The sequence below is a fragment of the Episyrphus balteatus genome, chromosome 4 (assembly GCF_945859705.1).
Source record: "Episyrphus balteatus chromosome 4, idEpiBalt1.1, whole genome shotgun sequence".
Classification (NCBI taxonomy): domain Eukaryota; kingdom Metazoa; phylum Arthropoda; class Insecta; order Diptera; family Syrphidae; genus Episyrphus; species Episyrphus balteatus.
The window spans coordinates 38307183-38324756 of record NC_079137.1 but is presented as its reverse complement, the minus strand read 5'-3'; the positions used below and the strand labels follow the sequence as shown (position 1 = coordinate 38324756).

The 17574-nt window shown below is 30.0% G+C and overlaps 3 protein-coding genes across 4 annotated transcripts; 2 read left to right on the top strand and 1 right to left on the bottom strand.

The window, feature by feature from the left end:
- The first annotated feature begins 5011 nt into the window (after positions 1 to 5011).
- On the top strand, positions 5012 to 7788 carry LOC129917938 (WD repeat domain-containing protein 83). Its single transcript, XM_055998183.1, has 4 exons — positions 5012 to 5155; positions 5218 to 5305; positions 5361 to 6083; positions 7614 to 7788. Exons 1-4 carry the CDS (start codon positions 5153 to 5155, stop codon positions 7739 to 7741), a joined length of 942 nt encoding a protein of 313 aa, XP_055854158.1. The 5' UTR covers positions 5012 to 5152; the 3' UTR covers positions 7742 to 7788.
- Positions 7728 to 8784, bottom strand: LOC129917940 (lactoylglutathione lyase-like). The gene is made up of 4 exons (XM_055998184.1): positions 8529 to 8784; positions 8249 to 8472; positions 7963 to 8076; positions 7728 to 7904 (listed from the first exon to the last, which is right to left on the bottom strand). Exons 1-4 carry the CDS (start codon positions 8733 to 8735, stop codon positions 7781 to 7783), a joined length of 669 nt encoding a protein of 222 aa, XP_055854159.1. The 5' UTR covers positions 8736 to 8784; the 3' UTR covers positions 7728 to 7780.
- A 2780-nt stretch (positions 8785 to 11564) lies between these two features.
- On the top strand, positions 11565 to 12708 carry LOC129917937 (lactoylglutathione lyase-like). 2 transcript variants are annotated; one of them, XM_055998181.1, is made up of 6 exons: positions 11565 to 11712; positions 11771 to 11866; positions 11942 to 12078; positions 12147 to 12233; positions 12304 to 12414; positions 12477 to 12708. In XM_055998181.1, the coding sequence occupies exons 1-6, from the start codon at positions 11653 to 11655 to the stop codon at positions 12592 to 12594; spliced, it is 609 nt and encodes a 202-aa protein (XP_055854156.1). In that variant the 5' UTR covers positions 11565 to 11652; the 3' UTR covers positions 12595 to 12708. The 2 variants fall into 2 exon arrangements, with proteins under 2 accessions (XP_055854156.1, XP_055854157.1); XM_055998182.1 differs by having other exon boundaries at positions 11695 to 11712; positions 11761 to 11866.
- Positions 12709 to 17574: the final 4866 nt, after the last annotated feature.

The window sequence follows — 17574 nt, the reverse complement described above, 5'->3', positions numbered from 1 at the left end:
ATTACAATAATTTTACTATTGAAATTTATGAAAATATGTGTCTCACGTACTTGTCCTCGTTTATCAACGTATCTACAGGGCCGTCTTTAACTATCCTGGGGCCCTTGGGCACACAAGAATTTGGGGCCCTTTTGGAAAGTAAAATAAGTACAACGGTTGGCTTAAAAGCAATGGTTGGTGAAAAAGGGGTGCCAATATATCGTTCCATATTAGAGCTCTTGATACCCGGATACCCGAGTACTCGCCCGAGTACCCGGGTACCCGAGTATTCACCATAGGTATAAGATTGAAGCCAAAAATTAATTCAAAGCAGTTCTCCAGTCAAAGCAAAGAATCGTCGTCAAAAAGAATTTTAACTTGGTTTCCTACAAAAAATTAAAAGATGCAACATCCGCATCGTCTCCATTCCTCTGGGTGGCCGAAGTATGCCCACCGGAGAAGGGTCCTTGCCGTGTGCAAAGATACCTTTCATTTTGTTTATTCAGATTTTTATAGATTTCCATAAAAAAATTCCAAAATATTAAGTAAAAAAAAGCGGAGAAAATGAGATTTGAAAAAAGCTTTCCTTGAAAAAATAAGCGAAAATTTGTTTTAAGTGGTTGCATTAAAATGTAAATATTTCCAGATATACGCTATACACTTTCCAGATTAAAGTCTTAAATTAAATCTGATAAGATTATTGAGGGAATGTAAGCATAAAATTAGAAAAAGGTCCAAAAAAGTTTTGACGTTTGATTAAAAAAAAATCGGAAAAAAATCAATATGGCTACCTTCAAACGCTTATAATATAAGAACGCCGCAAACCAATGTTAGTGTTTATTGTCTTAAATTGTAGCTTAGAATATACCAATCATTTTTGGTTTTTGGTAAAAAAAAATGTCCACCCATCATAGATCCTATGGCCCTAATAGTCTTAAATCAAACACTATCAAATAAAACAAACAAATGGCTTTATTGTACCCGGGTACTCGGGTATTATAATACATGAAACTACCGGGTACCCGAACTACCCGGGTACCCGGGTACTCGAGTAATACTCGAAAATTCGGTTACCCGGGTATTAGTGAGGACGGGTACTACCCGGTCGAAATCAAGAGCTCTATTCCATATAAAGTACCTAGTGTCTTTATTATTGGCAGGGGCGCCAATAATACATGCATTGTGACATCAATCGTTGCCACTGCCAATAATAATCCTGTATCCGTTATAAGTTTCAGTTCGAAGAATTGGAAAAAAGAGCTCAAAACGGATTGATAGATTTGTTAAAAACTTTGTAGAGACGATTTGTACGGATTTAACGGATCTCCAATATAAAGTTTTCGAGGTATTGCAATCTTCTCAAAAACGGATAACAATTTTGCTTTAAAAAAACATGTAATGCTGCAAATAAGCCGCACTTTTGAAATGAGAAAAATGTTTGTTTGGACCGTTATTAACGGTACCTACTTGCCATAGAACCGATTTTTTAATGTAAACGACACAATCGATTTTAATGAAAATTTTGACATTAAAATGTTTATACTGATATTAAAATTAAGAAAACTTAAAAAAAAAAATTATTTTTGGATATAACAAAAAATTATTTTTTTTTTAAAAACAATTTTTTTAAAGTTATTTAATGAATTTTATGTGTCAATCTGTCAATCTTTAAATACGAGAGCAATTCGCAATTCAAATTAAAAAATGTTTGGGGGTGCCAACCATTGTACCATGGCGTTTTCCATTGAGTCGACGAGCTGGCAATAATTTTTTCTTAAACGTTTTCCAACGGAAAAAGTATTGATGTTTTTTTGCCGACGAATTGATTCTTTTTTCGTCTTTTAATACGAATCTTCACATATTTTTACACAAGCACTAAAAATTTGACAGTTTTATAAACTTTAAATGAAATTATTATTTAAGGAAAAAGATAATGGAAGAGAATTCGTTGTTTTTATTAATAAATAATCTTACCTACCTACAGTGGAAAAAAAAAAGATATTTTTCTTGTATTTTTTGAAAATATTATTGTCTTATTTTTTGGAAAATTGAATTTGGGTTTGGTCGTTTGAATTTAAAATTTTGTCCGCATAAAACGCCACATAATTTGTTTTCATTTTGAAAACATACATATATTTTCCGTATAGGTGTAGAAAAAACTTTATTTGGTTGTTTGGTTGCCATATAAAAACTATAACTTTTTTGGTAGATGGTCTACCCGACAAAAATGTTTTAAGAATAAATGTGTGAGAGAAATTTTCGTTCCTTGGGGGCCCCCCTGAGAATGGGGGCCCTGGGCACGGGCCCCGTGTGCCCTTATGGTAAAGACGGCATTGCGTATCTATACTCGAATTAGCCATACATTGAAAAGTTAAGCTTTTGGGTAAGATATTCGTTGCTATTGTGAATCAAAATTTCGATGGGAATATTTCGTTTATTTTAAACATATCGCACGTTGTGACCGATAGTGTCACAACTCAAAAAGTGTCGGTTTTTATTAGATCGAATTCTCAAGGACAAGATCTATACATTCGTACCAAATGCAGAAGTTTCGTTACTCAATTCATCAGTTTCAATGCTCATGATTTTCTGATCTGACTTCTACTGAAAAATAGTTTTTTTCTGAGTTACTATCAGTCTCAAAGTGTTATATTTGAACGAAAATTATAGTGAAAAAATTCCCTCTGAGTTTAATACTATCGACAATAAATTTTCAAAGGGAATTTACCTATCATCCCGTACGATATTTTGATTCGTGAACAATAAATTCTGGTGGTAAAAATATTCCGAGGGAAAACAAATTCTTCTGGGTATTCACGGTAGGACCATTTATATTAGTTTCACATTTCAGAAGTAAAACGCGAAAATAATCAAGATTGATAGTTTTTTTTTAAATTATTTTCTTATCCAATTTGAATACAAAATTCCCTTTATGTTAAGAAATATCTTTCGAAAATTTTTGAATATCGTCAAGTGTGAGTTATACTCATTGCTAGAATCACTTTCTGACGTAAAGTGTGATTCCTACCGCAATTTAGCGACGTTAACAACTAACTGCATGTTTCACTCAATCGTTCCATCTGAAAGAATAAAAAAAAGTGGCACATCACCCCATGAAGGAGCAGTTTTAATGAGCCTCTGATTGTCAGCTGCTTACTACACATCAAAGAATCTGAAGTTAAAAAAAAGGCCTAGTTACTAACATCCCTCAAATAATTTCAAAGAATGGAAAGGACCCAGAATTAGTTGCTGAGTCCGAAAAAAGCTTTTTTTTATTGCATTGATGCTCTTTGTGGCTTTGTCATTTTCTCGCTAGAGTGAGTACTCCTAACAAAAATTTCTAGGTGTTGGAGTCTGGATTTAAACCCAGACCCTTGGCGTGACATTCACCCGATTGCTTGGTCTATTAAGCTTGGATTACTCGGTTTATGAAATTAGTCAACGCGTTTACACTACGTCACCAAAAACATTGGGACAAATTCATAGTCAATTTTAGAGCCCAGTTTATCTTGGACTGGGGTTTATCCAATGTTATTTTAATAGGATAAACTCCAGCCTTTTTTAGAAGGGTACATGCGGTAGCGGTACGTTTAATTGTATGAAAAATATTCTACACCTAAACGTTGTTGTTCCAGTTTGGAACAGGGCAGAAAAAATCGAATGCCTTGTTCGATTTCACTAGTCAAAAAGTTTTTTTTTATAGAAATCAAAGTATATTTTTCTAATGGTTTTTTGTGCGCTGAGCTCGAATCTGAAGTCAGAAAAATTCTATCACATCACGTTTTTGACATATTACCATGCGAAAAATCAGAAAAATAGTGTTTTTGACGTTCAAAATTCAATATCTCAAAAACTTTGCACGTTAGAGCTATTCTAGTTTTTGATTCAAATTAAAAAGGTCAATGATCATTATAAAAGTATAATTTGGTTTCTATGGAAAATTATTTCTCGCCAATATTACTGTCATTTACGGAAAAATCAATCTTAAAAATCGTTTTTTAAACGATTCCAAACTTTTCAAAAATCAAAAAATTTTTCGGTAACTTTTTTGATTGAAAAATAGGCTATTTTTTCAAATTAAATTCGTCAAAAATTAACTTTTTGCTCAAAAAAACATTTTTAATAGATAGAAAACATAACAAAGTAATTTTTAACCAAGTTTTGTTAAAATCCAACTATTTTTGTAAAAGATAAAAATCAAAAAATCGTATTTTTGCATTTTTTTCAATATTTTTGAGGATATATAAAAAATTGTTTGAGTAAAAGTTGTAGACATTTATACTACCTACAACTTTTGCGTTTGACTTTTTTCGATAGGACGTCTAATTTTGACATAAATTGTAAAAAAACCTGATTTTTGACACCCACTCCACTTTTTCGCCCACCCAGCCCCTTTCCACCAATTTTTTTGTGGGAAATTTATTTTTCCCCTTTCTTATACCATTTATCCTAAATTTTCCCACCACCCATATGCTGCTAATAATTTTTTTATTTTCAAAAATTATTGGCACTGGTCTATTCATGTAATTTTATTTTATTTGATTTCATTTTCTTTTATTTTATTTCATTCTAATTATTTCTATCTTCCTGACCTTATTTCTTAATATTTTAATATTTTAAATCCTTAAGTGCGCTTTAGGTCCAGACCCAAAGCCCAGTTAAGATTTAATTTTATTTTTTTTTAGTTTTTTTATTTTATTTTATTTTATGTGTTTTATGTTATTTTATTTTATTTCATATTATTTTATTTTATTTTATTTTATTTTGTTCTGTTTTATTTTATTTTATTTTATTTTATTTTTATTTTATTTTATTTTATTTTATTTTATTTTATTTTATTTTATTTTATTTTATTTTATATTATTTTTTTTTATTTTATTTTATTTCATCTCATTTTTTTTTTATAATAATTGCTTAGTGCGTACGGCCCTTATAACAAGGTGGCTTATTGAAATGCAGTATTCATCACTTTTTTCATATTATTAGATTTTGACATTTCTAATGAAGTTCATGTTCTTTCTGTATTATATTCTGTGGTTACTTGGAATTTTTGTGTTTTTGTTTACGTTTTTGCTTCTTTTAACTTAGCCCTTTGACTAGTATAATTAGTTTAACTAAGCATACATAAAATAATTAATTTTTACTTAAATTACCATGAATTTATCCCCCTTCAATGGTAAGCATATTCATCAATTTCCTTTATTCATTGCTTGAGCTAAACAAATTTTACCCCACTAGTCTCTGTTCGATAAAACCTTCGAACCACTGGTTCATCAAAAAACAATTGATTGCAATCAAGGAGCAGTAAGATCTGTACGCTTCAATGGTAAATTAACAAAATCCTAGATAATTCCACTTCCTAAATTAATCACATTTCTCAGTCGACGGTGCTTATGCATTATCTTGTGGCTCTGACAAAAAAGTTAAACTTTGGAATCCAACTACGGGACTGTTGCTTAAAACTTATGGTGGTCATGCTGATGAAGTTACCGACGTAGCAGGTAGTTGCGATAGTTGTCATATAGTTACTGCTAGCTTAGACAAAAGTATAATTTATTGGGATGTTGCCACTGGACAACAATTACGTCGCCTTCGTGTCCATGCAGGTGGAGTAAAATGTGTTCGTTTCAATGAAGATTCTTCAATAGCATTTTCTGGTTCAAGAGACAACACTGTCATGTGTTGGGACATTCGCACACGCAAACTAGAACCCGTTCAAACAATGAAAGAAGCCAAAGATTGCATAACTTCGATTGTTGTTGATGATCATAAAGTTATAGCTTCTTCGCTTGATGGTTGCATTCGGTATTATGATATTAGGGCTGGCGAAATGACCTGTGATGATTTAGGTGTTTCAGTTACGTATATGGTGCAGACCAAGAAGTCGAATTGTGTTGTTGCTGCATGTCAAGATGGAACTGTTCGTTTGCTTGATAATAACGATGGAAGTCTTCTATCGGAGTATGAAGGACAGAACCCGGAACAGTATCAAATCGAATGTGGAATAATGGCAAATGATTTGCATATTATTTCTGGATCAAGTGGAGGTTATGCCATAATATGGGATTTGCTAGAGGGAACAGTTCTTCAGAAAGTTCAAATAAGTAGGTTTTATATTAGCGCATATGGGTCAAAATCATGGAGTAGGAAAATTTAGATGACCGAATTCTTAAAAAATCAACTTGGTTTTATGATTTCGTTTCATGAACGGACAGAGCCCAAAAATTTATATTTTTTCAATTTACCGCAAACCCCAAAATTAGTACTAGAAAAAAGTTTCTCGAAATCGTGGTGATCTCTTCAAAACGACTTTAGGGGTATAGGAATAGTATCAATGTGAATGATGTATCATTCGGCCTTATCACGAATTCCATTCGTATCGGAAAGTTGCTACGATTCCCTAAAAAACAATCACAGAATCCGTTCGTAATGGAAAATTTTATACAAATCGTCACTACAATCGGATTTTGTGATTGTTTTTATTCGGGAATAGTAGAAATTTTCCGATACGAAGGTAATTCGTGATAAGGCCGATTATAGATAGTAGGCCTTAAATAAATGAATTATTATATTTATTTCTTGGTTCAGAGACCAATTTCTACAAAAAATTCTTCTTATACATGTCCGAAATACTTAGGCCATAAGTAATATTTTCTTTTGTTATTGCTAACTTTTTTGGTAAAAGTGTATTTATTTTTTATTTCACAAAGTAAAATAAAATTTTTTTTGAGATTATACCAGCTGCGTTCCTTTGGCAACATTTATCTACTGCTTAGTACTTAAAGCTGCTTTGAACTACTTTTTCAATATAGCAAAAATAGTTTTAAGTACTAAAGCCTGGTACGCAGTTCGAGATAATTTTTAGCTCCTTTACAAATTATCAAAAAATATAGCCGATCTAAAAACTATCCCATACAAATTGACGATAACGAATTTTATCTCGGCTAGATTTTAGCTCGATCTGCGTACCAGGCTTAAGCATTAGATAAATGTTCCCAAAGGAATGTAGCTATTGTAGTGGCCTCGATTTTTGATCATAATATCACAAAACAAGCGTTCCCGGAATAACTTATATAACATACATTTTATATATTTATCCATAAAAATAGGTGTGAAATGATAAATCTATGTATTATCAACTTTAAAAACTGCCTGCAACACCATTTGTACGTTAGATGATTAAAATATTGACACTTAAGAAATTTTGGTAATGCGTCATTTTTGGGACAGCTTTAATTAATCTATAAAAAATAACACAATTTAATTTTTTTATAAGAAATGTACAAATTTATAAAGAGTATTTTGTATAAGTGGTATTAAGAAAAGAAATACCTAAAAAAAAATTAACATTGATGTGTTTTTTTGAATTTCAGTTTTTTAGTTATGGATATATGTATACATATGTCTGGGAACGCGTTTTTTTTGAGTATACTAGATGCAACAAAAAAGAAATGAAAACTTTTCTAACCTAAACATATATATTCCTAGATGCGTGAATGTTATTTTAATTGGTAATTGAGAAAAAACCTTTATTTAAATGTTATTTTGATTTAAAAATGTCTGGACATAACATTTTTCACCTCCATGATTTTGACCCATATAGTCGAGTAAATTTAATAACATTCTATTTGCAGGTTCCTATGGAGGAGTAGTTCACTCACTGTCAACCCATCCGTCTAGAAATAAATTACTATTAGCTAGAAAAAGGGACATGTATGTGTTCTGTAGTGAAGGGGAACAAGAAGACGTTGAAATACTTTAGCATTTATTTGACAAAAACAAAAATAAAAACAACAATTTTTTAACAAACAGTGTTTGCATTGAAAATCTCAATCCAATAGCCATCGGGATCCATGACAAATGCTAAACCTTTCATACGACCATCGTCGGGTCTCTTTTTGAAGGCTACTCCTTGCTCGTCAAACCTGAAATTAGATAAATCAATTAGTTTTAAAGTCTTGTTAAGCTTCTTAGTGGATATACTTTTTGCAAGCTGCATAGACATCGGGAACCATTACACCAATATGTCCAAAGTCAATGGGTTCCGAATTGCCAACGTTATATTTAAAATCTGGATCACTTTCGGTTCCCCAATTGCTGTAAATATATTCAATCAAGATTGTGTTGTGATCTTTGAAAAAAGAGTGAAATCAGCTAACGCAATAGTCGATAGTTGATAGTCAAAAAACTTTAAATTATGGAGCAAAATTGTCCTTTTGTTACTATCGACTATCGCGTTAGCCAATTCCACCCCAGGTAAAGAACTTACTGCGTTAAGTTAAGAGCACCCTTGCGAGTAAAAGTCCATTGAGTGATTTGTGATGAATTGATAGGAATATCTGCATCATTTTCATATCCCATCATAAACACTGAGAACTTCCCATCAGGGAAATCCATTTTTTGCAGCATTTTCATCCCTAAAACACCAGTGTAAAATGGCAATGATTTGCGAGGATCCTTGATACGCAACATGGTTTGATTGAATATGAAATCCTACAAAAAGAATGTGAGTAAGCCACTTAACCAATATTTTTAGAAGTCTCACTCACTTTTGTCGATGGATGTGGTGGTTTGCATAATTCATTTGCTTCCGAATTAGTTAAACCTGTTACCTCAGCCATTGTTGTAAATGATTGTAAGTGGTTTTTATTGTAAAAACTTATCGGAAGTTTTATTGCCGGACCAAAGTCAAAGACCGTATTTTGTTTTTGAAGTAATTTGCAAAATGACTTTAAGTGCCTTGGAAACTGCATCATTTTCCAGAAATTTAATAAATTCCCCTTATTAACCTGATGATTCAACTTCCAGAAATAATAAAAAAAAAAACGACAAGAAAAGTGACAGCCAAGTATTAAGCAGAGAAACAAACCAATTATTTTGAAATGATAAAGCTATGTGCTCATGTGGATTCTTGCTGATGTCACATTTTGTTTTTCTTTTCTTTTAATCAATTATAAAAAATTTCAAAACAAAGTTAACATAACTGGAATTTTAAAACAACAAAGGGTGTTTTCATAAACGTCTGCCTAACTTAGGCCTGCGCCTGCATTAGTCGTGTTCATAAAGTCAGATCTGCGATCGGACTAACTTATAGCGTTTTCGTTTGGGAATTCTTAGAAGCGTCCGGGACTGTCCGATCCGGAATGCCAAACGATCAGAGTTAGATACTTTTTTTTTATTCTGAAGTTTGGGTTTCTTTGTATTTGTGAAACATCAAATGCGAACGTCTGATGAAAGTTTTGTTTTGTTTATTTTTTTTTTTATTATCATTAAGTTATCTATTTTTGTTTTCTTTCTTCACATTATTTTAATATAGTTTAAAGTTTGTGCATAGTTAAAAATCTTGAAATTGAGAAATGAATAACAAAGAATGACATTTCATTACTTTGACGTCTTAAGTGTTAACATGTGTGCGTGATTCTGGTTTTGATTCTGCCTCAAAATTCGGAATCGATTTTCTCTTCTTTTCAGAATTAGAATTGTCATTGAGTGCCAAACGATCAGTTTCAGAATCGTTCGGGAGAATTCCGGACAGTCCCGGACGACCAAACGAAAACGCTATTAGTCCAACTGCAGTTCTGCTGTTCATAAACGTCAGCATGTCGTCAACATCGGGCAGATTGCGCAGCCAAAATGTTATTGCTGCAGAACTCAAAAAGAAATTTATTTGACTCTTGATTCGATTTTTTTTTGTTAATAAATATAAATATTGTTAAAAAAAATGAAAAGCAAACATATTAATTAGGGTGGTGCAAAAAATGTTTCTTTTTTCATTTTCGAAAAATTTAAATTTTAATGACAGAAAATTTCGAAATCGTGTTTTTTGAGAAAAGGAGTTTATATTAATTTTTTTCTTATTAGGGTGGCTCTAAAAAATGTTATCTTCTACAAATGCTTGAATCATCCAAAAAAAATCAACGTGGATATTGTTTTGACCAAATTATCGAAGAAAAAAATTTTTTCCATTAGGGTGGTTCAAATTTTTTTTTTTTTAATTAATTACATAAAAAATTATTTTTCACTGCAGAGAAAGTTTGTAAAACATGGTTTATGAAATATAATGTAAAATTGGGGTAGGTATTTTCGAATTAGGGGGCTCAGAAAATGGTATAGGTATTTAACATTTACGCTTCGAATTCAACCAAATTTAATTAATTTGGCATGAATTTAATATTACTATAGCAAAAACGCACTTAACAAATTTTCTGTGCACTAAAAATCATTTTTTTTTTTCAAACGCATAAAAAAAACTTTCTTGAACACCCTAATTAAAAATATTTTTTCCATAGATAATTTGTTTTAAATGTGAACTACTCGGTGTTTTTATTATTTTTTTTTTAGAAGAAAGTATTTTTTTTTTAGCCACCCTAATGTAACACGGTTTACAAATTTTTCGTGTTATTAAAAACAATATTTTCGGGAACTGAAAAAGAAATTTTTTTCGCTTAAACAAAACTCATTCTATGGTAATTTTTTTATATTTTTTTTCTGACGTTTATGAACACTCAGTGACTGCTGAAAATTGTACAAACGCAGGCCTGCAATTATTCTGCAGAATTGGTGTGTTCATTAATGCAGCGAAGCAGAAAGACGATTGGACCGACGCAGATTTCCGACGTTTATGAAAACACCCAAGCTTAGCAGATAGTTGAAAAAAAAAACGAACTTGCTAAAAGTTCTAGGGCCAATTGTTCAAATATTTGAACTGGCGCAATAGGTTTTATCTTCTGATATCGCGGAAAGAAGATCTACTTCAAGGGAAATAATATTTTCATATAGCCATACACATAACTGACCCAGATTTAAACCACAGCTAAACCACCGAAATCTGTTAAAAATTTGAATCAAGTCAACACCGCGTTTGTATTTAGTAGTGTATTATGATTATTCGCTGCAGATAATTTTCAACATTTAAGACCTCCGACTCTGATGCCGAAATTCATAGTCGTCATTCGTCACCTAAGTGTTTTTGTTCTTCCTGTAGTGTGACGAAATAAAATTTTTGCTTCTGAATACGAACTTTTAAGTCAAGTACCTTTTTTTACTTTATTTTTATTTTATTATTTTATTTTAATATTTTTATTTTATTTAAATTTTGTATTTTATTTTAATTTTGTATATTATTTTCATTTTTAATTTTGTATATTATTTTGATTTTTATTTTTAATTTTGTATATTATTTTTATTTTTTATTTTAATTTATTTTATTTTATTTTATTTTATTTTATTTTATTTTATTTTATTTTATTTTATTTTATTTTATTTTATTTTATTTTATTTTATTTTATTTGAACATTTACACCAGCTTAGTACAATGTTTTAAGCTGATAACCATCCATTGAAGATGGTATAGACAGCTCATGATTAAAATGATTAATAGATTTACTACTTCCATGTATAGATCTCCCGCTGAAGTAGAATGTGAGAATGTGTAGTTGATTATACTAGGTTTTAAATTTAGTGTACCACCTCCAAAGAAACGCGGCTGTAGTCTTTATTTATTTACTTGCAAAGTGTGGTGTGGACATCGCACTAGCGCTTGTTCTTTCTAGAATAAGGTTAATATCTCAGCTAAATGCCAATGTCATGTAGAGAGTTGTCATTTGATTCTTCCTCGTTTATGGAATCACAACAGCTGACAATAGAGGGAAATTTTGTATATATCTGGAAAATATGCGGCTTCCATGGAATTTAGTATCATCATTTTTTCGCAAAGTTCTTCAACAAGATACAGTAAGTTCAATAATAATTATTTTTAATTCTTAACAATAGAGAAATTAAAAATTAACAGAGCACCAAATCAACATCTAAAATAATGGCTGAGGTAACTGGTATAAGCAATTCTGAAGCCCATGAATTATGCAAGGTAGCAGATCCTTCAACAAAGGTGAGTGCATTAATAAAATGCATCATAGTTGGTATTGGTATTTTGTTTTGTATTATTTTATATGAAAATCTTTAGGATTTTATATTCCAACAAACAATGTATCGGATCAAGGATCCCCGAAAATCTTTGCCATTTTACACGGAAGTTCTTGGTATGACTTTGCTTCAAAAACTAGACTTTCCTGAGGCAAAGTTTACCTTATATTTCATGGGGTAATAAAAATAGTTATTAATAGTTTTTTTTAACTATGAATACAAATAAATTTTTATGATTTAAATAGATATGAAGACCCTTCAGAAGTGCCTACTGATAACAAAAAAAAAACTCTATGGGCAATGAGTCGAAAAGCTACTTTGGAACTAACGCAGTAAGTATTTATTGCTTTCATTTGAGTATTATCAAGTATGTTTAAATTGTTTAATACTCGTTATCATTAGCAACTGGGGAACAGAAAGTGATCCTGATATAAAATATAAAGGAAGTGCTGAACCTAGAGGTTATGGAAATATTGCTTTGAGTGTTCCAGATGTTTATGCTGCTTGCAAAAGGTACTTATACCATTTGAGTTGATATTTTTGTTTTGTTCTTATAAAGTGTTTTTGTTTTATAGATTTGAAGAACATGGCGTTGAGTTTTCAAAGAAACCCGAAGAAGGTCGCATGAAGGGCCTTGCTTTCATTAAAGATCCTGATGGTTATAAAATTGAGATTTTCAATCCAAACCATTAATAATGTATCAGAAAATGATTATTTTTGGCATTAAATTCTTGTTTGTTGAAAAAATTAATGTATATTTGTTTGATAAAGAAAACAGTCTAAAATAAAAAAGTGCTCTTTATAAAACATTGTAAAAATTTTTATTTTAGTCTAAAAAGTAGGTTATTGCATGAAAGATAGAAACTAGGGTCAGCTCAATTAATTTATGAATTGGTTTCAGGGATTTGTATCGACGCAGAATATCCCCAAAAAATGCACACTGGATTAAAGAAGAGGAATAGGGTTTATGAAGTTAAAAAATGCATGTAGATTCATTTCATATTTTGGAGTATTATTTAATGATGGAGAGAAAAATATTCCAATATTCCCTACAAAAATTATAATCCTTTTTATGTAATTATTTTCATTTTCAGCGATTAAGCGAAAATATCTTTAAGAAAAAGGAATTGGTATACTAATACAAAAATAGTGCTTTTCAAAGTTCAAAATTCGATATCTCAAAAACTTTGCACGTTAGGACCGTTCTTATGCTAGATTCATTAGAAAAGTATAATTTTGTTTCTGTCGAAAAATATTTCTCGGCAATATTACTGTCATTTACGGACAAATCGATCTTATAAATCGCATTTTGTTTTTTTTTTTTTTCAATTTTTCTCAATATTTGTTGAAATAAAAGTGTAGTTTGTAACTAAAGAGAGCGAAGAGAAAATAGGGGAAGTTTGCTTCCTCTCAATACTTACATGGGCAATCGTAGTAAGGCTGCGCCTTTTCATTCTTAAAACTATTTTCAATAATACATAAATTATTCAATATCTTTTTTTATTATAAACTAATTATTTGTAAAATTCGTTAAAGAAGATTATTTGTAAAATCGTAAAAAGTTTTTTTTACATATTCTTAAATAAAAGGTTTGAATCTAAACAACGCCGCACCGCGGCGTTCCAAACTTTTAAAAAACAAAAAAAATTTCGGTAACTTTTTTAATTGAAAAATATAGTATTTTTTCAAATTAAATTCGTCAAAAATTAATATTTGCTCAGAAAACATTTCAATAAAAACAGAATAAAATAATTTTTTACCAAGTTTTGTTAAAATCCAACTATTTTTGTAAAAAACCAAAAAATCATATTTATGCATTTTTCTCAATATTTTTGAGGTTACCTATCTAAAAAAATAGTTTGAGTAGAAGTTGTAGACCTTTTTATTATATACAACTTTTGTATTTAACTTTTTTCGATAGGAAGCTTACTTTTTACAGAAATCGTAAAAACCACGATTTTCAAAAACCCACCCACTTTCCCCCAATTTGTTTGTGGGTAATTTATTTTTCCCCTTTACATTTACCATTTATCCTAAATTTTCCCACCACCCTTATGCTGCTAATAATTTTTTTAACTTTTGCCCTCTGAAAACAAGATTGGCACTGGTCTATTTGGGAACATTAATTTATCTACTGCTTAGTACTTAAAGCTTCTTTGAACTACTTTTTCAATAGAAAAAATAGTAGTTGAAAGCAACTTGACCACACAGATGCGTATATGCGGTAGCGGTACGGGTAGGTAATTGTATGTAAAATCCAAACTGAAACATCATACTATACCTACCGCATACCTTCCCGTGTGGTCAAGCCTTTGAGTATTAAGCAGTAGATAAATGCCCCAAAGGAACGCAGCTTATTATTGCTACTAAAAAATGGCATACTTACCATTTAAATGTGTACCTAAACTCCTTTTTTCAAAAAAATTACAAATAACATTATTTTATTTAGTAATTCGTATAGAATTATTTTTGGAATTCTGTACGAGTTTTATAACTATATACAGTGTTGCCATTAAAATATTTTGAAAAATCTGCAGAAACAATGAAAAAAAATCTGCAATGCAGATTTCTTAAAATTTGGGAGACACGATTTGAAAAAGATTGCGAACACTTGCCAGCTAAAATTAATGTCGAGAATAATTTTTCTCGCTGAAATTGTTAAATTTGTATCAATAGCTTCTTCCCTGGAACCCTGGAAGTGTTCATAAATAATTATATCGTCAGGCTTTTTCCTCTATAAAATCGAAATCATACTGAGTTTTGTTACAATTTGAATTTTAGAAAATGAAATCAAGAAGTCAAGAAGGAAAAATATAGGTAGAACGTTATGAACTAATTCCAGCTGATTTGAAAACTAAAGTTAAATAATTATAACATTTTACTGGATTTTTTGAAATGAAATCTATTTTTGTTATTGAAACCTTAAGTTTCAGTTGCAGATAAAATCTGCACTGCAGATTAATGGTTCTCAAAAGTCTGGGAATGTGTTGAAAATCTGCAAAATGCAGATAAATCTGCACTATTGGCAACACTGACTATATATAATAAAACAAATCTCTTACGAGGATAAGAAGAGATTTGTTTTACATATGTTGTACATATTTTTATTCAAAGAGTTTTAAGATTTTGAAAATTTGAATAAAAGACATCATGCTGCCTACTTTTTTTTGGAGCTCCAACCGGTTTAAGAAGTTATTTTTTCCTTTGATTTTATTTTTTTAAATTACCAAACTTTTATATAAAATGTATCAAATTTTAAGAAGCTTGAGTTCTAAAAGCAAGCTTCAACCAGTCGTGCATTTTATTTATATTCTTCTCAAATGCAATTCAATTCAATGATATTGGCCAAAAGCCAAAAAAACTTTACTTTACTTTACATTTATTTCCATTGGAAAATTGTATACTCAAAGCCTTTGATGCATGATCTATGGTTTGCGAAATAATCGAACCTGAAACTAAACGATATGAACCTACTAAGCTAAATGACGCAAACAAGTAGTAAATAGCATCAAATAACTTGGTGACCGTAACTGAAGGTATTAAGCTGGAAATTTAAATAAATTTAAAAAAAAATTAAAGAACTCACAGAGGGCTACAGGATACAAGCACTGAAAAAGAATGAAAAAACTTAAATTTTTTTATATATTTTTTTAATTTGCATGAAGTATTTTTGTATTTTTTTCATTTTCATTTTTTTGTAATATTTTTACATAATATATTATTTTTCTAAGGTTTTTGTCTGTTTGCAGTTTCTTTATGCATAGTTTTTTTTTTTAATAGTAATCATATTAACATATATTCATATTAGAATAATAATCATCAGCAATAATAATAAAAATAAAACAAACAAGAAAAAAAAAATTAATAATAATAAAATATTGGTACATTATTTATATAATAAATTTAATTAACCTAGTTTCTTTATTATTTTTAATTATTAATTTTTATTATATTATTCATCTCTTTTTCGCTTTCATTTAATATGAAGTTATTTTTTATTTCCTTTTTTTGTATACAAATAAAAAAATTAAGAGAGGATTACAGTAACCAATAGAAACGCATAGTTAGTAAATAGTTTAATTATTATTATAATTATTAATATTATTATTATTCATAGAAACAAAAGAGTAACTTCGTTATTGAATTCAGTTTTAAAACAAAAATATACACAGTCATGAAGAAAGTTTTTTTTTTTATTTTCTGTTAAAGTATGATAGTTTTTGTTTTTATTTTTTTTATTAAATATATAAAAAACTAAAGAGAATAAAAATTACACATATTCCGGTTGCAATTGCTAAATATCTGTTTACGAGAAGTTTACAATTTCAATCATCCTTTCTTCTTATTATTTTTTTTCGATTCACTATTTATAATATTATTGGCGTTTGTTTCTTTCCTTTCTAGTACAGGAAAGATAGACTTTTTCGTGGAACGAAATACAGGACGGCTGAATTTTTCAAATCTGAAAAAGGGGTATTAGAAAAGCTTAAGTCCTGGTTTTCGGGACGCCACCCCCCTGGCGAAATCCGCCATTTTGGAAAACGCGAATCACTTTATATCTCCAACACTATGGGTCCTATAGAAATGGTTGTCAGACCAAAGTTCTTGAAAATTTAATTATCTTTTTCTTTGTAGTACATTATTTTTCTCAGGGGGCAATAGTTTTGAGGTTATGTTGTTTTAATTTATTTTTTTTCGGTTTTCTTAAGATTATAACAATCCCAGTACTAGTTACATAATTTTTTAAACAGTAAAAGTTATAGACCATCAAATTTCCAATAATTTGGTATATTTTCAAAAGTCATGCGATGTATGAGTCGAAAGTTATTGAATTGAAAACTATAGTCTAAGTACAGGAAAGTTAGTAAAGAAATCAGGCATTTTGTGGAACGAATTAAAGGGAGGCTGATTTTTTCAAACCTGAAAGAAGGGTATTAGAAAAGCTTAAGTCCTGGTTTTCGGGACACCAACCCCCTGGCAAAATACGCCATTTTTTAAAACGCGAATTGGTCTATATCTCCCAAACTATTGGCTTGATCGAATAAGTTACTGAACCAAAATTGTAGGTAATATAAATAACTTTTCTTGTGCATGCACTGTTTTTCAGCGAGGACAACACTTTTTAGGTTATGTTGTTTTATTTTTTATTTTTTCTGTTTTTTTTTAATTTTTCTCAGTCTCTATGATAGAAACATAATTCTGTAGCATCATTAAAGTTGTAGAACATCAAATTTACATTAATTTGGGATACTTTCGAAGATTATATGACTTTTCAAACCAAAGATACGGAACTTAAAGAGCAATCCCTCTCAATATTTTCAAAAAATATACTAATATGTTTTTGCATAAGTTATGAAAAAAAGGCTAAATCGGGTACCTAATGTAAAAACAAGAAAAATATGATATGAGGGGGAGTTATTAAGGTGGGTAATGGTAAAACTTACAATATTGAGGTACACATATTTTGTTTTAAGTCAAACATCATACTTTTATGATGCTAAAAAATTATGTTTCTATCTGTTTCTATCTTCTACTGAGAAAAATTAAAGAAAAAAAAAACAGAAAAAAATAAAAAAATTAAACAACATAACCTAAAAAGTGATATCCTCGCTGAAAAACAGTGCATGCACAAGAAAAGATATTTATATTACCTACAATTTTGGTTCAGTAACT

Coding starts and splice junctions, on each gene's coding strand:
- LOC129917938 (XM_055998183.1), top strand. Junction 5,306..5,360: donor AAGATCTGTACGCTTCAATG/GTAAATTAACAA, acceptor CACATTTCTCAG/TCGACGGTGCTTATGCATTA. Junction 6,084..7,613: donor TCTTCAGAAAGTTCAAATAA/GTAGGTTTTATA, acceptor TTCTATTTGCAG/GTTCCTATGGAGGAGTAGTT.
- LOC129917940 (XM_055998184.1), bottom strand. CDS start 8,735: ATGATGCAGTTTCCAAGGCACTTAAAGTCATTTTGCAAATTACTTCAA. Junction 8,077..8,248: donor GGTGCTCTTAACTTAACGCA/GTAAGTTCTTTA, acceptor ATATATTTACAG/CAATTGGGGAACCGAAAGTG. Junction 7,905..7,962: donor GTCTATGCAGCTTGCAAAAA/GTATATCCACTA, acceptor ATCTAATTTCAG/GTTTGACGAGCAAGGAGTAG.
- LOC129917937 (XM_055998181.1), top strand. CDS start 11,653: ATGCGGCTTCCATGGAATTTAGTATCATCATTTTTTCGCAAAGTTCTT. Junction 12,234..12,303: donor GCTACTTTGGAACTAACGCA/GTAAGTATTTAT, acceptor CGTTATCATTAG/CAACTGGGGAACAGAAAGTG. Junction 12,415..12,476: donor GTTTATGCTGCTTGCAAAAG/GTACTTATACCA, acceptor TTTGTTTTATAG/ATTTGAAGAACATGGCGTTG.